The sequence below is a fragment of the Stegastes partitus genome, unplaced genomic scaffold, assembly GCF_000690725.1.
Source record: "Stegastes partitus isolate 25-593 unplaced genomic scaffold, Stegastes_partitus-1.0.2 Scaffold894, whole genome shotgun sequence".
Classification (NCBI taxonomy): Eukaryota; Metazoa; Chordata; class Actinopteri; family Pomacentridae; genus Stegastes; species Stegastes partitus.
Genome location: NW_007578625.1, coordinates 207,535 through 219,466, shown reverse-complemented (window position 1 = coordinate 219,466; position 11,932 = coordinate 207,535). Strand labels below are relative to the sequence as shown.

The window sequence follows — 11,932 nt, the reverse complement described above, 5'->3', positions numbered from 1 at the left end:
ATACGAAAAACAAAAAACAAGAAAATGGACCATTTTTCATTCTTCTACTTGAAACACTCACATGATTTCATACAGTCAATGTACGAAAAAGGATTTGAACCATGACTTTTTTGTAATTGTTGATCAGCTTCACATAAAGCTGCTACAACCCTCAGTTTCCCTCAGCAGTAGGCTAACATAGTTAGCAGCTAGCTTGTGAACATTAGAAGCCAGATGTTTCCAGTCGAGGGTGGAGGAGACCAAAACAAAGCACTAAAATTTGACTTAGGATCATCAGGATCTGCTGGATGTGTCTGTCAGAACTTCATAATCTGATAATATGTCAGGGTTTAAAGTCAAAATCATGCAATGCACTTTTAACTACAAGAAAAAGGTGGTTGATGAGGATTGCTGCATCTCTGATTCGCCATTTTCGAACCTTAAATCATTCTAAACATTCATTTGGTCGTGTCTCTTTGTGCGAATCAAGCTGAAGGAATTCCAGTATTTATTCATTTTCCTGAAACAAACTTCGCAAACAACACATTCTGTTTTGCTGTCTACCTGAAATGTGCCTTGCTGACCTACATCTGCCTGCTCCAGCCTGAGCGGTTTACAATGTGCATGTTACATCCAGCTGATGGGTTTTCCAGGATGAAGCTCTGCCAAGTCGGTGTGTTGTCGTCGGTCCCTGAAGGTGACGTCCCAGAGGGGGGACAACAAAACAAACATCATGAGCATCTTTTGATTCCTACATAGAACCGTGTGCTCTTCATGAGTGACTTTAGCCTCGGCTGAGTTGTCGAAGCGTTCCTAAAGTCGGGTTTCTGTCAGTGGATGAGCTGGATTTTGCTTGTTTCCTTTGCTGAACAAGGCAGGAAGTGTTTGAGGTGCTTGCAGAACAGACTGATTTCTCATTAAGGATCCACATGGGACAGAAACCGAAGCAGATGGGAAGACAGTTCCTGTGCTCAGCTTCTGCACGTTCGTAGTTTTGTGCACCGTGATGAACTAAAGGTTAGAGAACATATTCTGTTAACCAGAGGTCACAAAGGTCAAGCCCCAAAGAAACCTGTTTGTCCGTCGATTTCCTCCTGAGACGTCGACTCTTATATGAGACTCCTGAAGCATCAGTGGATGTTGTGCACTGTTAGAGCTGCTCTACAAACTGATCTTAAACTCTCCCTTTTGCTCTTTTTTAACTCAATTTTTACTGCCAGTCTGAAGAAGCTGTATGTTTGTTCATGATGCACCACTGCAGGCCTGCAAACTGAGAAAATATGAAGAAACTATGAATCATCTTCATATAAATCTGGTACATGTTGAAAAAACATTTTTAAAAAACACACAAGTGAACATCTGGGACTTTGTAGACCCACCATCCACCCCAACCACCTCCCTGCAACTGTTTAGACATGAAAACTACTCGATTAAGTTCAAACCTCAAAAACACCAAAACTACATTAAGTTTAGACACTAAAAGTACTTGTTCACGTTTATGCACCAGAGCGACTTGGTTAAACCTACAAAAGGATCCTGCTTGTGTTAAAACACACCTTGTGTGTCACAAATTTGTGTTTTGGACATCGATTTTACATGCAGTTATTCACACTTGTGTATGTTTAATACATCAGCCCTTTAAATGGCCTTTATTCCCATTTATATGGGCCAGTAGACCAGAAGGTGTGTTGTCATGCATTCTGATCACAGATAAACAGAAAGTAATGCTTGATCAGTGGTTAACACCGTTGCCTCACAGCTAGAAGGTCGCCAGTTTGCATCCCGGGATCTTTCTGCGTGGAGTCTCTATGTTCTCCCCGTGCAGCGTGGGTTCTCTCCGGGTTCTCCGGCTTCCTCCCACAAGGTCCAAAAACATGTTGAGGTTAATTGGTGATTCTAAATTGTCTGTAGGTGTGACTGTGCTTGGTTGTCTGTCTCTAAGTGTAGCCCTGTGATAGTCTAGGGCAGGGGTGTCAAACTCTGGCCCGCGGGCCAAATTTGGCCCGCTTTGTAATTATATTTGGCCCGCGAGACAATACCAAATGACTACTAGAGCTGCCCCCGGTATTATACTGTACAGCGCATTCACCGCTAATACTACAAATCCCATAATGCCCTGTTGTTGTTTTGGCGCGTCAATCAGGACAGGACCTAGAAACTTCTTCTCCTCTGTGACAGTAGGCATAGCGACTTCACACTACAACTGTCACTGTGCCATTGATGTGTTTTTTTATTTATATTTTGATTTTGCATGTCTCCACTATTAAGTTATATATAATGTTGCTTGTTCAATATTCAATGTTAAAGCAAAATTTGTTTTGGTCCATATTAAAAGGTTCATTTGTTCAATGTTGGCCCACGACGTTGTTCAGGTTTTAAATTTTGGCCCACTGTGTTTTTGAGATTGTCCAGGGTGTCCCTTGCTTTCCCCTTGGTTCGGTTGGGTTGGCTTCCGGCCCCCCGCGACCCTAGTGAGGATTAAACGGTGTATAGATGATGGATGGATGTATATCACAGTTCATGACAGTGGTTAAGTGAAACTTTCTGAGCAGGTGATTTCAGGTTAAACCAAATATAACATTCAGTACGTGTATCTGACATTCTGAGGAGCAGACTAGTCTCCGTGCATAAGTGTGAATTACAGCATGATGGATTCTTTTTTTATCCTGAAATCCTGCTTTTAAGCAATTACATGACCTCCTTTGGCCAAGAAGTGAAAATTAAAGGGAGTGTAACGTATAGAAAACTAACACTGACCTCAGCTGCTGTGGTAGGAAAGCAGAAAACCTACAAACTTAGCGGCTATTTCTGGCTGTACAGACGAGACAGCAGCGCGGCCACAGGAGAGATCAGCCCTGTCATGCATGAGTGGAGGCCACCAGTCAGAAAGGTGGACATTATCCAAACTCAACCACAGAGACATCCTAAAAAAATCCAGAACGCTTTTCAGGCTTTTTAAAGAAAGGCTAAAGCAGATGTGTATTAGAATCAAAGGGGAGCGTCTGAAGACACACACGTCTTCAAACCTTTTAGAATTGCTATGCGTTTCCATCGTGAGTCTTGAAAACCACATTTGTAAATAACGGGCTGACAAAAGGTGTAAATGTGATCTTATAACTCGTCCTTCCACCTCCTTTGTCAGGTGACAGGAAGCTGCAGGGCCTCGGCGACCTATCAGGTGAACACACACCTTGTCCCATATTCTCTTACACATCACCTGCATTATTTAACGTTTCACGAGTCTGAAAGAACTCTCCCGAATTAGCCTCCCCATTGAGAAGAGCGCATGTAGTGTGGTGCATTCTGTTTTTTCAGCCTGCGTTCATATCCACGCGTGGTTCAAAATGTTTGCTGCCGCCACTAAAAACTTTGTGAAGCAGGTCGGAGACACGGGGAGGCTGATCCCGGTGCCGAGCCTGAGCGAGGCCGACCGCTACCAGCCGCTCAGCCTGGTCATCAGGAAGAGAAAGAGGCATTTCTGGAAGAAGAACAAGTACGCCTCGACCCCGTTCTCACTCAAAGACATCCTGGTGGGGGAGAAGGAGATCACAGCAGGTACAGCAACGTCACAAATACATAGATGACCTTTTCTGAGGCATGTATGGTTGAATTTTGCTTTTTAAACATTAGATTTACCTCTTTCAGTGTTGAAAATAAGCATCTTATTTCACTTTCTGACAGTATTATACAGTATATCAGCCTGTGCCTGCGCTCCATTGAAAATATTTTATATTTAAACTTCGATACTCATTTTATCAAATAGAAATGCACATTTTTTCAAAAGCAGCCGATCATAATTGGTACCTTTGGAAGGTTTATGGGGTCTCCACTGAAACTTCAAGCTAGATATTTAAAGCTAGCCAGCAGAGAATCAGCTAACCTGCTTATGAACTGTTTCTCCCTGCTTCCAGTCTAAATGCTAGGCTAAGCTAACTGACTGCTGCTTGTAGCTTTATATTTACCAAACATCAAAGTCTACACTGTAAATACAAAGCTATAGCCAGCAGGCTGTTAGCTTAGCAGCTAACAGCTAAACAGCTAAGCTGGTATGTCTGAAGCTTTAGAGCTGTGCATTAAGCTGTGGTAGTTGTTTTTCCTTGCTTCCACTTTTTATGCTAAACTATGCTAGCCAACAGTAATGTCAGTTCTGCCAATATGAGGCTAAAAGTTAGTTTAGCTAGTTGCTAGATAGCGCAGAAACAGCTAGCATGGCTCTGTTTGGAGACTATTTAGGGAGCTTTACAGTTAGCTAGGCTAGCAGTTTCCCCAATTTCCAGTCTTCATGCTAGCCTAAGCTAAGTAGCTGCTACTTGTAGCTATGTAATTGTCGAAATGTCACTGTAAATGTGAAGATTAAGCTACAACCAGTTATCTTAGCTAACAGCTAGCTAACAGAGAAACAGCTGGGCTCTGTTTGTTTTTATTTCAAGACACAATTAAGTTTTATAAATTCAGAGAGAATAATCCTTAAATATTTCCAATAACTGAGAATTTGTTTATGTAAATGCAATTCCACGCTACTAAAACATAATGTAAATTAGTGGCAAACATATGACTCCTTTATAAGTCATACGATTGTATTATTACTTATGATACACTTACGGATAACATTTTACTGTTCTTTACTGTTCTTGTTGATTAAATAGGGACACAAAATATTTATAAGCTCCAAAACATTTATGTATAAACTCGTTATTTGTAAATAAAAAGACATGATACTACATCTGTCAGATAGTGCTGTCTGTAATATGGTTAAAAGAAGAAAAAAAGAAAGAAAAAATACAGTTTTTAAGTGCGGAACAATACAGCTAATCAAGCTAATTTCTCGCTGCCAGGAGTGTCTTCCTATCAGCTGCTCAACTACGAGGACAAATCCGACGTGGCGCTCAACGGTCGATTAGGGAACCACATCATCAACGACGTCGGGTTCAACATCAGCGGCTCCGACTCGGTGGCCGTCAAAGCCTCCTTCGGCATCGTGACCAAACACGAGCTGGAGGTTCCCACTTTGCTGCGAGAGCTCAACTCCAGGTATCCCAGCATGCACCTGCTCCTCTTATCTCCATCTGCTGGGTGTCGAAGCATCGTCATAGCAGCACAAGACTGATTAGATGAAGTGCCATTTAGGCGATGCTTTATTAATAATCAAGTTATTTTTGAATGAATTATTCATCCTTTTGAAAAGAGAGAACCAGGTAGAAGCTTCTTGTGATGTCTGTGAAGTCTCTCAGATCTAGATTCAGGTTATAAGTCGATGCCTGACCTCTGACCACAGGAAATGTGAGAGGAGGGTTTCCCTGTAGGGATGAATAAATGATCGTGTTATTCTACACTGGCACACATACAGGGGCGACATGCACGAGGACAATGTGGAAAAGAAAATGGACCGTAGATGTTTATCTCATTGAGCAGGTGTTAAAGCCAGAGCCGGTGTTTAAAATGTTCTGGTCCTGCAGGAAGGTGGACCTGGATCACTGCCTCATTCGTCAGTCGAAGGACAGCCGTCGCAGCGTCCTCTGCGTGGTGGTGGAGAGCATTCGCACCACCCGCCAGTGCTCCCTGACCGTCCACGCCGGCGTGAGAGGCACGACCATGAGGGTAAACATGTTCTCCACATGTCGTTCTAACTGCCGGCGTCGTGGTTCGCTCAGCTTTCTGCTCTGCTGCAGTTTCAGATCGACGACGGCAGAAACCCCAAAGGTCGAGACAAGGCCATCGTCATCCCGGCTCACACCACCATCGCCTTCAGCATCTGCGAGCTGTTTGTTCGGCTGGACGGGCGACTCGGTAGGAAGAACAACCATGTGTATCATCTGTTGAAACCAAAATACACCACACGATGTTCAATTGCACCTTTAAATGTGAATCCAGCTTTAATACGTGATAAAACATTAACATCATTGTTAGGGCGTGGTGCTTGTTAAAGAATTTTAAATAAAAAATAAAAAATAAACAAGATCAAGCAAGAGCAGATAATTTAAGACAAGCTAAGCTAATATCAGATAGGACATGATGACATAGCCACTCCTACTAACCATACCATAGTGATAGCAGCATATGACCATGTGGCCTAATGGATAAGGCGTCTGACTTCGGATCAGAAGATTGAGGGTTCGAGTCCCTTCATGGTTAATTTATTTGGTCATTGACTATAATCCTGACCATGTAGAGAACTGCTCAACCTTAAAGCTAACAGTTAGCTCAGCTGGTTTTCTTCATAAGGCCTTGAGTTCGACCCACATCCCGCCCAGGTTTAGTTAGAAGGATATCTCCCAAATGTGACCATTTTCACAACCAGCTTATGTCTATTTTATGTGTAAATTTGGTTGAAAAACAGCTTCACATCAGGCCGGTTAGCTCAGCTGGTCAGAGCGTGGTGCTAATAACGCCAAGGTCATGGGTTCAATCCCCATACTGGCCAGAGTTCATCATGCCATCTGCATTTTTAAAGCAAATTTATTCCAGAAATAAAAAAAAACCAAAAGAGGCGAAAAGAAATTACAAACAGAAACAAAACATTCACAAAAAGACACAAACTGACCACAAGAGACACAAAACATTTACAAACCAAAGAAAATGACCACAAAGAGCCCCAAAACGTTAAAACCGATAAGCTAACGGAGTGATTACGGTTGGTCCCAGATATGGTCTTGTCTGGAGAATACTCACAAAAGGACTTTGACCAGTTTGGTTGAGTAACACGTGACAGTCAAGTCTGCTGTTCGAAGTTCTTGCTGAAACCTGGCCAGTATGGGGATTGAACCCATGACCTTGGCGTTATTAGCACCACGCTCTGACCAGCTGAGCTAACCGGCCTGATGTTTGACCTTTTCTTTACCACATTTGTTCATAAATATCACTGAATCTGATGCAAAAACAGACTGAATGGTCAGGAAAGGAACAGAAATCACTGCCAATTTAGACCAACGCTCTAAAACCAGAGTTTCTTTAGGGTTCCTGTTAGAACTTTTGGTGAAATTGTGGCCAGTATGGGGCTTGAACCCATGACCTTGGCGTTATTAGCACCACGCTCTGACCAGCTGAGCTAACCGGCCTGACTGCTCATGACTTTTCAACCAAATTTATTCATAAATTAAAGCCATTTTGATGGCATAAATAGTCACATTCGCTCACAACCTGTTTTCTGAACTGATATTTTCTTGCTCAGATATTTGCGTAGCTCCGGAGTCTCAGGGCGGATTCGAGCGCGAGCAGATCAGCGAGCAGCTCGGCGGTTTCATCGGTCGATTCTCGATGGGGCGACTGCGCCGCTTCCTGTCTGGGATCATCTATGGAAACCCCTTCAGAGCAGGTATGAAAACAACACTTTAAATGAAATACTTGAAACTACTCTACACGTGAACTGCAGGACGATGTTTCACCATGCTGAATGTGTCCTCCAACACCTCGCTCCTCTGTTTATGAGCCATTCTGCATTTGTTTTATTGATCCAGTATTTTTCATTTTGCTCTGTCACATTAGAGAGGAGGTGGAACTCCTGATGTACTTTAAAAAGTTTTTCTTTTCTGAGAAACACTTTGGTAGGATGAGTTCAAGTAAGTTGACTTTCTTTGACCATATATTTGACAAAAACTGGGGGAAAAAAAGCTGAAAACAACATATAGAACACTTCTCTAAGTGTCCACAGGTGTAGCTCGACGTACTTCAGACATTTTTATCTTGTTTCCATACTTTCCTCCTCTCTGCTCTGGGTAAACACTGCCTGCAATTAAACTGAAATCTCTCCTGATTTCTGTACGACTGCTGGTCGCAGGTCTTCTGTTGTTTTTTTACAGGATCTATGTAGTGTAAACAGTTTATTTTTGTTATATATTTAGATAAGAAACAAGTGATTTTGATGAAATGTCATAATTTTGGATTGAAGATGAGCAGTTCAAGGAAAGTTACAAATCTGACAATATTTTCTGTTTTTACTGTTTGGAATATTTGGTTTCATTTTTAGTGTCAGTAATCACACCTGTACTTCTGCCTCTTTGCTTTAATCTCCCTCCTGTGCAGACGACCGGACCTTCGAGGAGCTCACCCACTCCGACACCTACATGGACGACATGGTGACCGACTACTACGAGAAGGCTGCCAGCATGACGGACGTGTCCACCGCCTACCTGAGGGAAAGCTCCCACACTCGGGTCAACCTCCTCAAACACAACATCGCCAAAGGCCCCTGCGCCCTCTGCGGGATGGGAAACCAGCGGCGGGAAACCGTCTACGGCTGCCTCGAGTGCTCCACCGGCGGCCAGAAATACGTCCGGCTGCACGTGGTGCCGTGCTTCGACCTCTGGCACAAAACCCTGAGGTGAAAGAGTTGGTGAGCGGAACCGTTTACGAGCCGTCGGCAGCAACACGTCGCGCCATCCAATCAGCAGCAGCCAAGTGTTCCAGAAAAACATGCAAACAGAGACCCGATGTTATCTCTCGCTGTGTATCGCTTTCAGGTCCATTCTGGCGCCGGCCCATTTCCACACGTGTGCTGTTTGTGTACTGCAGCTGATGAATTATTCAGCCGGGGGATTAAAAGTGGACACGAGGGGGGGATCGTGTGAAGGCCGGCGAGGAAGCAACCTGAAAAGTCGGCCTGGTTTAGCTCAGTTCCAAGTGTGTCACTGATTTTGAGTTTTCACTGTTTCTGACTTGAATGTAAAGACGTCACAAGTTTACCTCTGACAGGATAAATGTAAATACAGAAGAGCCAATAAACCTCTGAATTCATATCAGCAGCTGCATTACCACAATACTTAAACCTGCATTTGTTCTTTGACACGACAACAACATGTTTTTGGAATAACGGCTTTGTTAGGGTGAGGGTTTTACATTTGGAGAAACATAAACTGAGACTTAATAACCACAGAGACACAAAACATTTGTAAAAAGATACAAAACAACCACAAAGAATCACAAAACACTTACAAAACAATTGTAAATAGACAGAAGACAATCACAAAAATTTAAAACTAGAGGAAGTCCAACTAGAGAAACAAAAAATGAGCACAAAAAAACAAAATACCATAGAAAGAATAAAAAAATTTATTTAAAAAAACAGCTCTGGAGACACAAAACGATCACAAAGACACAGAAAACAACCATTTAGTTCACACGAGTTTGTTTGCTGAATATCTCTGATAAATTAGAAACACAAATACAGAAGAGCCAATTAATGTATTTATTTATTATTCCATAGACTGCAGTCATTGTAAATGTTACTTGTTGCTGTTGTGGTGTGAAAATCTCAAGTTAACAGTGTTCAGACCATTAAAAGACACCATGACCCAATTAACAGCCCCAAAGAGACACAAAACAATTAAAAAGAGACAAAGAAATGACCACAAACTGGCTTTAAACAACCACAGAAACACAAAACAATGACAAACACCCAAAAAAAGACGACTAACAATCTAAAACTGACACAAAAAATAACAAAAAGAGACACAAAACAATCATACTTTGTACATTTTTGTGTTGCTGATGAAAAGTGGGATAGGTGGACACATTAACAAACCACAATATAATACTAATATTGAAGAAAATTTGCAGGTATACAGAATTTTTAGTGCACAATAAGAGCAAAAACAGTGATGTCGTGGCTGCAGTTTCCCTCCAGGCCGCCAGGTGGCGCTCTGCTGCTGCTGCCGTAGCTCCACTCACACCGGCCGAGGAGAGTGTCAACAAACACGTGTGGAGGAAGAAGAAGCATGCGGCGTATTTTTCATACTTCTACGGAGGTTTTTAAAGAACTAAAACGAAGATAAATGTACTGAAGTTACGGAATATTGAGTAAAATGAAGTTCGCTTACAGGGTGAGTTCGCTGCTGTTCGCTAGTGTCGCTCTGCTCGGCAATACTAAGAGCAGACTTCATTCAAAAGTTGTTCAATTTAAGATGTTATTGCATATTAGTAGCTACATAAACTGCTCGTCACATTTATGACTCTGTTATTTCAACGTTTTACCACTTAAAATTATTTCGGCTTACTTGTAATCAAGCAAACTGTATTTAAATTTGTGTTTTTTGAAGTAACTATTTATCTACATCTGCCTTGAAGCTGGTGTTCAATTTCCACTGTTTTCTTCATGGTAGTTTTCCAATTTGCTGGGAGCTGTGTATCGTCAGGGAAATTTAAACTTCTCCAAAGATGGAAACGCTGTCATCAGCCCTGTTGGGAACAGAATCTCTGTCTTCGACCTGAAAAAGTAAGTCATGGTGGAGTAAATACCATAAATGAGTGATGCAGCCATGTGTTAGAGATTCAGAGCATCATTCACTGTGTGTTCATGCTGACTGTAAGTTATTAGCACTGGTGTAATCACTCATAAGATACAGTGTTTAAAATGAATTGAATTTGCAGCCGGTGTATTTTGCATATTTTTTTGTCAGCAAGTGGAAAAACAAATGTTTGAATTTGCATGTGTGTAGGACAATATTTACACCATATACTAAGGACTTTTGCACATTTTTGGAAAATTAATTTGCAAGTTAAATTAAGATTTCTGTTTTTTATTTCCCATAATTCCTTGGATTACTTTCTTTTTAAAAAATCTTTATCTTTCTTTTCATTTTCTTCATCTTAGTGTTTACTGTAATGCACTAAAACACCGACTGATTCTGATTCTGTTATGAAATAAATCAAGTTTAATTAGATTTTGAGTCTGTAGCATGTTAAAAAGAACATATTTGTTCTCAGAAAACAGCCACAATAATTCACACCTTTCTTTCTTTCATTGGTGCTCAGTATGTTCAAAACCTAAAAATAAGACTGAAATGTTTTCTTCTCCGTCCTGCAGCAACACATCTGAGACGTTGCCCGTCTCCACGACAAAGAATATAACCTGTGTGGGCGTTTCTCCTGATGGCAACTTGGCGGTCGTGGTGGATGAAGGTAGGAGGTTGAACTGATTTCTGGTAATAAGATTTTATGGAGGACTTGCGCAACAACAAAAATGTGTGTTCGTGTTTTTGTCGAACAGATGGAGCAGCGCTGCTCATCAGCCTCATCACTCGAGCCGTCCTGCATCATTTTCACTTCCACAAGCCGGTGAGCAGCATCCGCTTCTCACCTGACGGCAGGTAAGACGCACCTTTACCTGAAACAACAACACCACAGTGTGAAGTGTAACTAACATCATTAACAGGAGTTTGGATTTTATTGATGTTACTTTGACTTGAATTTTAGATGAAAACATGACAATGTGGCACCCTTTTATTTCACACTATTTGTATTGAATTCAAGTTCAAATGTTTGTATTTTTTTTGTCTGTAAACAAAAGCTGGATGCATTCAAAGTATATTTACAGTGTAATGAAACCGTTAGATATATGAATGAAAAGAAATGTATGTTTTGTTTGGATGGTAGCAAAAATATTAAAGAATTTGGCATTTTGGTGGAAAAACTAGCATGCTAGTCACATTAGCATTAGCTTAATCTAATTCAATTTAGATGTTTGAGCACCTTTAGAATATAATTCCCACCGAAAAATGTCCCGCCAGATAAAGTAGATATGCTAAAAGCTAACTAGCCTGTCTGCTGTGTTTTTGCCTCTTCAGGAAGTTTGTGGTGACGAAGGAGAACGTGGCGCTGATGTACCACGCTCCTGGGAAGCACCGCGAGTTCAACGCCTTCGTTTTGGACAAAAGCTACTACGGTCCCTACGATGAAACCACCTGCATCGACTGGACGGACGACTCAAAGTGGGTTCACGAGACACGAGAGCGAATACGAAGCCTCTAAGTTAGCAAAAACTAAACCGTGACTGTGACGTTTTCTTGCAGGTGTTTTGTGGTGGGCAGCAAAGACATGTCAACGTGGGTGTTTGGCGCCGAGCGCTGGGCCAACCTGATCTACTACTCACTGGGTGGACACAAGGACGTCATTGTGGGCTGTTTCTTTGAGAAGGACAGCTTAGATGTATGTATACGCCAGACTGAAAGTGTGTAGACTT

At 41.8% G+C, this 11,932-nt stretch overlaps 2 protein-coding genes and 4 non-coding genes across 6 annotated transcripts in view; 4 read left to right on the top strand and 2 right to left on the bottom strand.

The window, feature by feature from the left end:
* Positions 1 to 3,323: 3,323 nt before the first annotated feature.
* pjvk (pejvakin) lies at positions 3,324 to 8,300 on the top strand. Its single transcript, XM_008293557.1, has 6 exons — positions 3,324 to 3,534; positions 4,815 to 5,010; positions 5,436 to 5,577; positions 5,649 to 5,766; positions 7,148 to 7,291; positions 7,999 to 8,300. Exons 1-6 carry the CDS (start codon positions 3,324 to 3,326, stop codon positions 8,298 to 8,300), a joined length of 1,113 nt encoding a protein of 370 aa, XP_008291779.1.
* Positions 6,039 to 6,111, top strand: trnar-ucg (transfer RNA arginine (anticodon UCG)). Its single transcript has one exon. It is a non-coding gene; the product is annotated as a tRNA-Arg (tRNA).
* trnai-aau (transfer RNA isoleucine (anticodon AAU)) lies at positions 6,327 to 6,400 on the top strand. Its single transcript has one exon. It is a non-coding gene; the product is annotated as a tRNA-Ile (tRNA).
* trnai-aau (transfer RNA isoleucine (anticodon AAU)) lies at positions 6,722 to 6,795 on the bottom strand. The gene has a single exon. It is a non-coding gene; the product is annotated as a tRNA-Ile (tRNA).
* On the bottom strand, positions 6,961 to 7,034 carry trnai-aau (transfer RNA isoleucine (anticodon AAU)). Its single transcript has one exon. It is a non-coding gene; the product is annotated as a tRNA-Ile (tRNA).
* Positions 8,301 to 9,677: 1,377 nt separating the features above from the next.
* Positions 9,678 to 11,932, top strand: part of pwp2h (PWP2 small subunit processome component) — a 10,801-nt gene continuing 8,546 nt past the window's right edge. The window contains exons 1-6 of the mRNA XM_008293548.1: positions 9,678 to 9,794; positions 10,074 to 10,186; positions 10,778 to 10,872; positions 10,961 to 11,060; positions 11,538 to 11,681; positions 11,763 to 11,898. Of these exons, the coding sequence (XP_008291770.1) occupies positions 9,777 to 9,794; positions 10,074 to 10,186; positions 10,778 to 10,872; positions 10,961 to 11,060; positions 11,538 to 11,681; positions 11,763 to 11,898 (606 nt within the window). The 5' untranslated portion in view covers positions 9,678 to 9,776. The remainder of the gene's footprint in view (positions 9,795 to 10,073; positions 10,187 to 10,777; positions 10,873 to 10,960; positions 11,061 to 11,537; positions 11,682 to 11,762; positions 11,899 to 11,932) is intronic.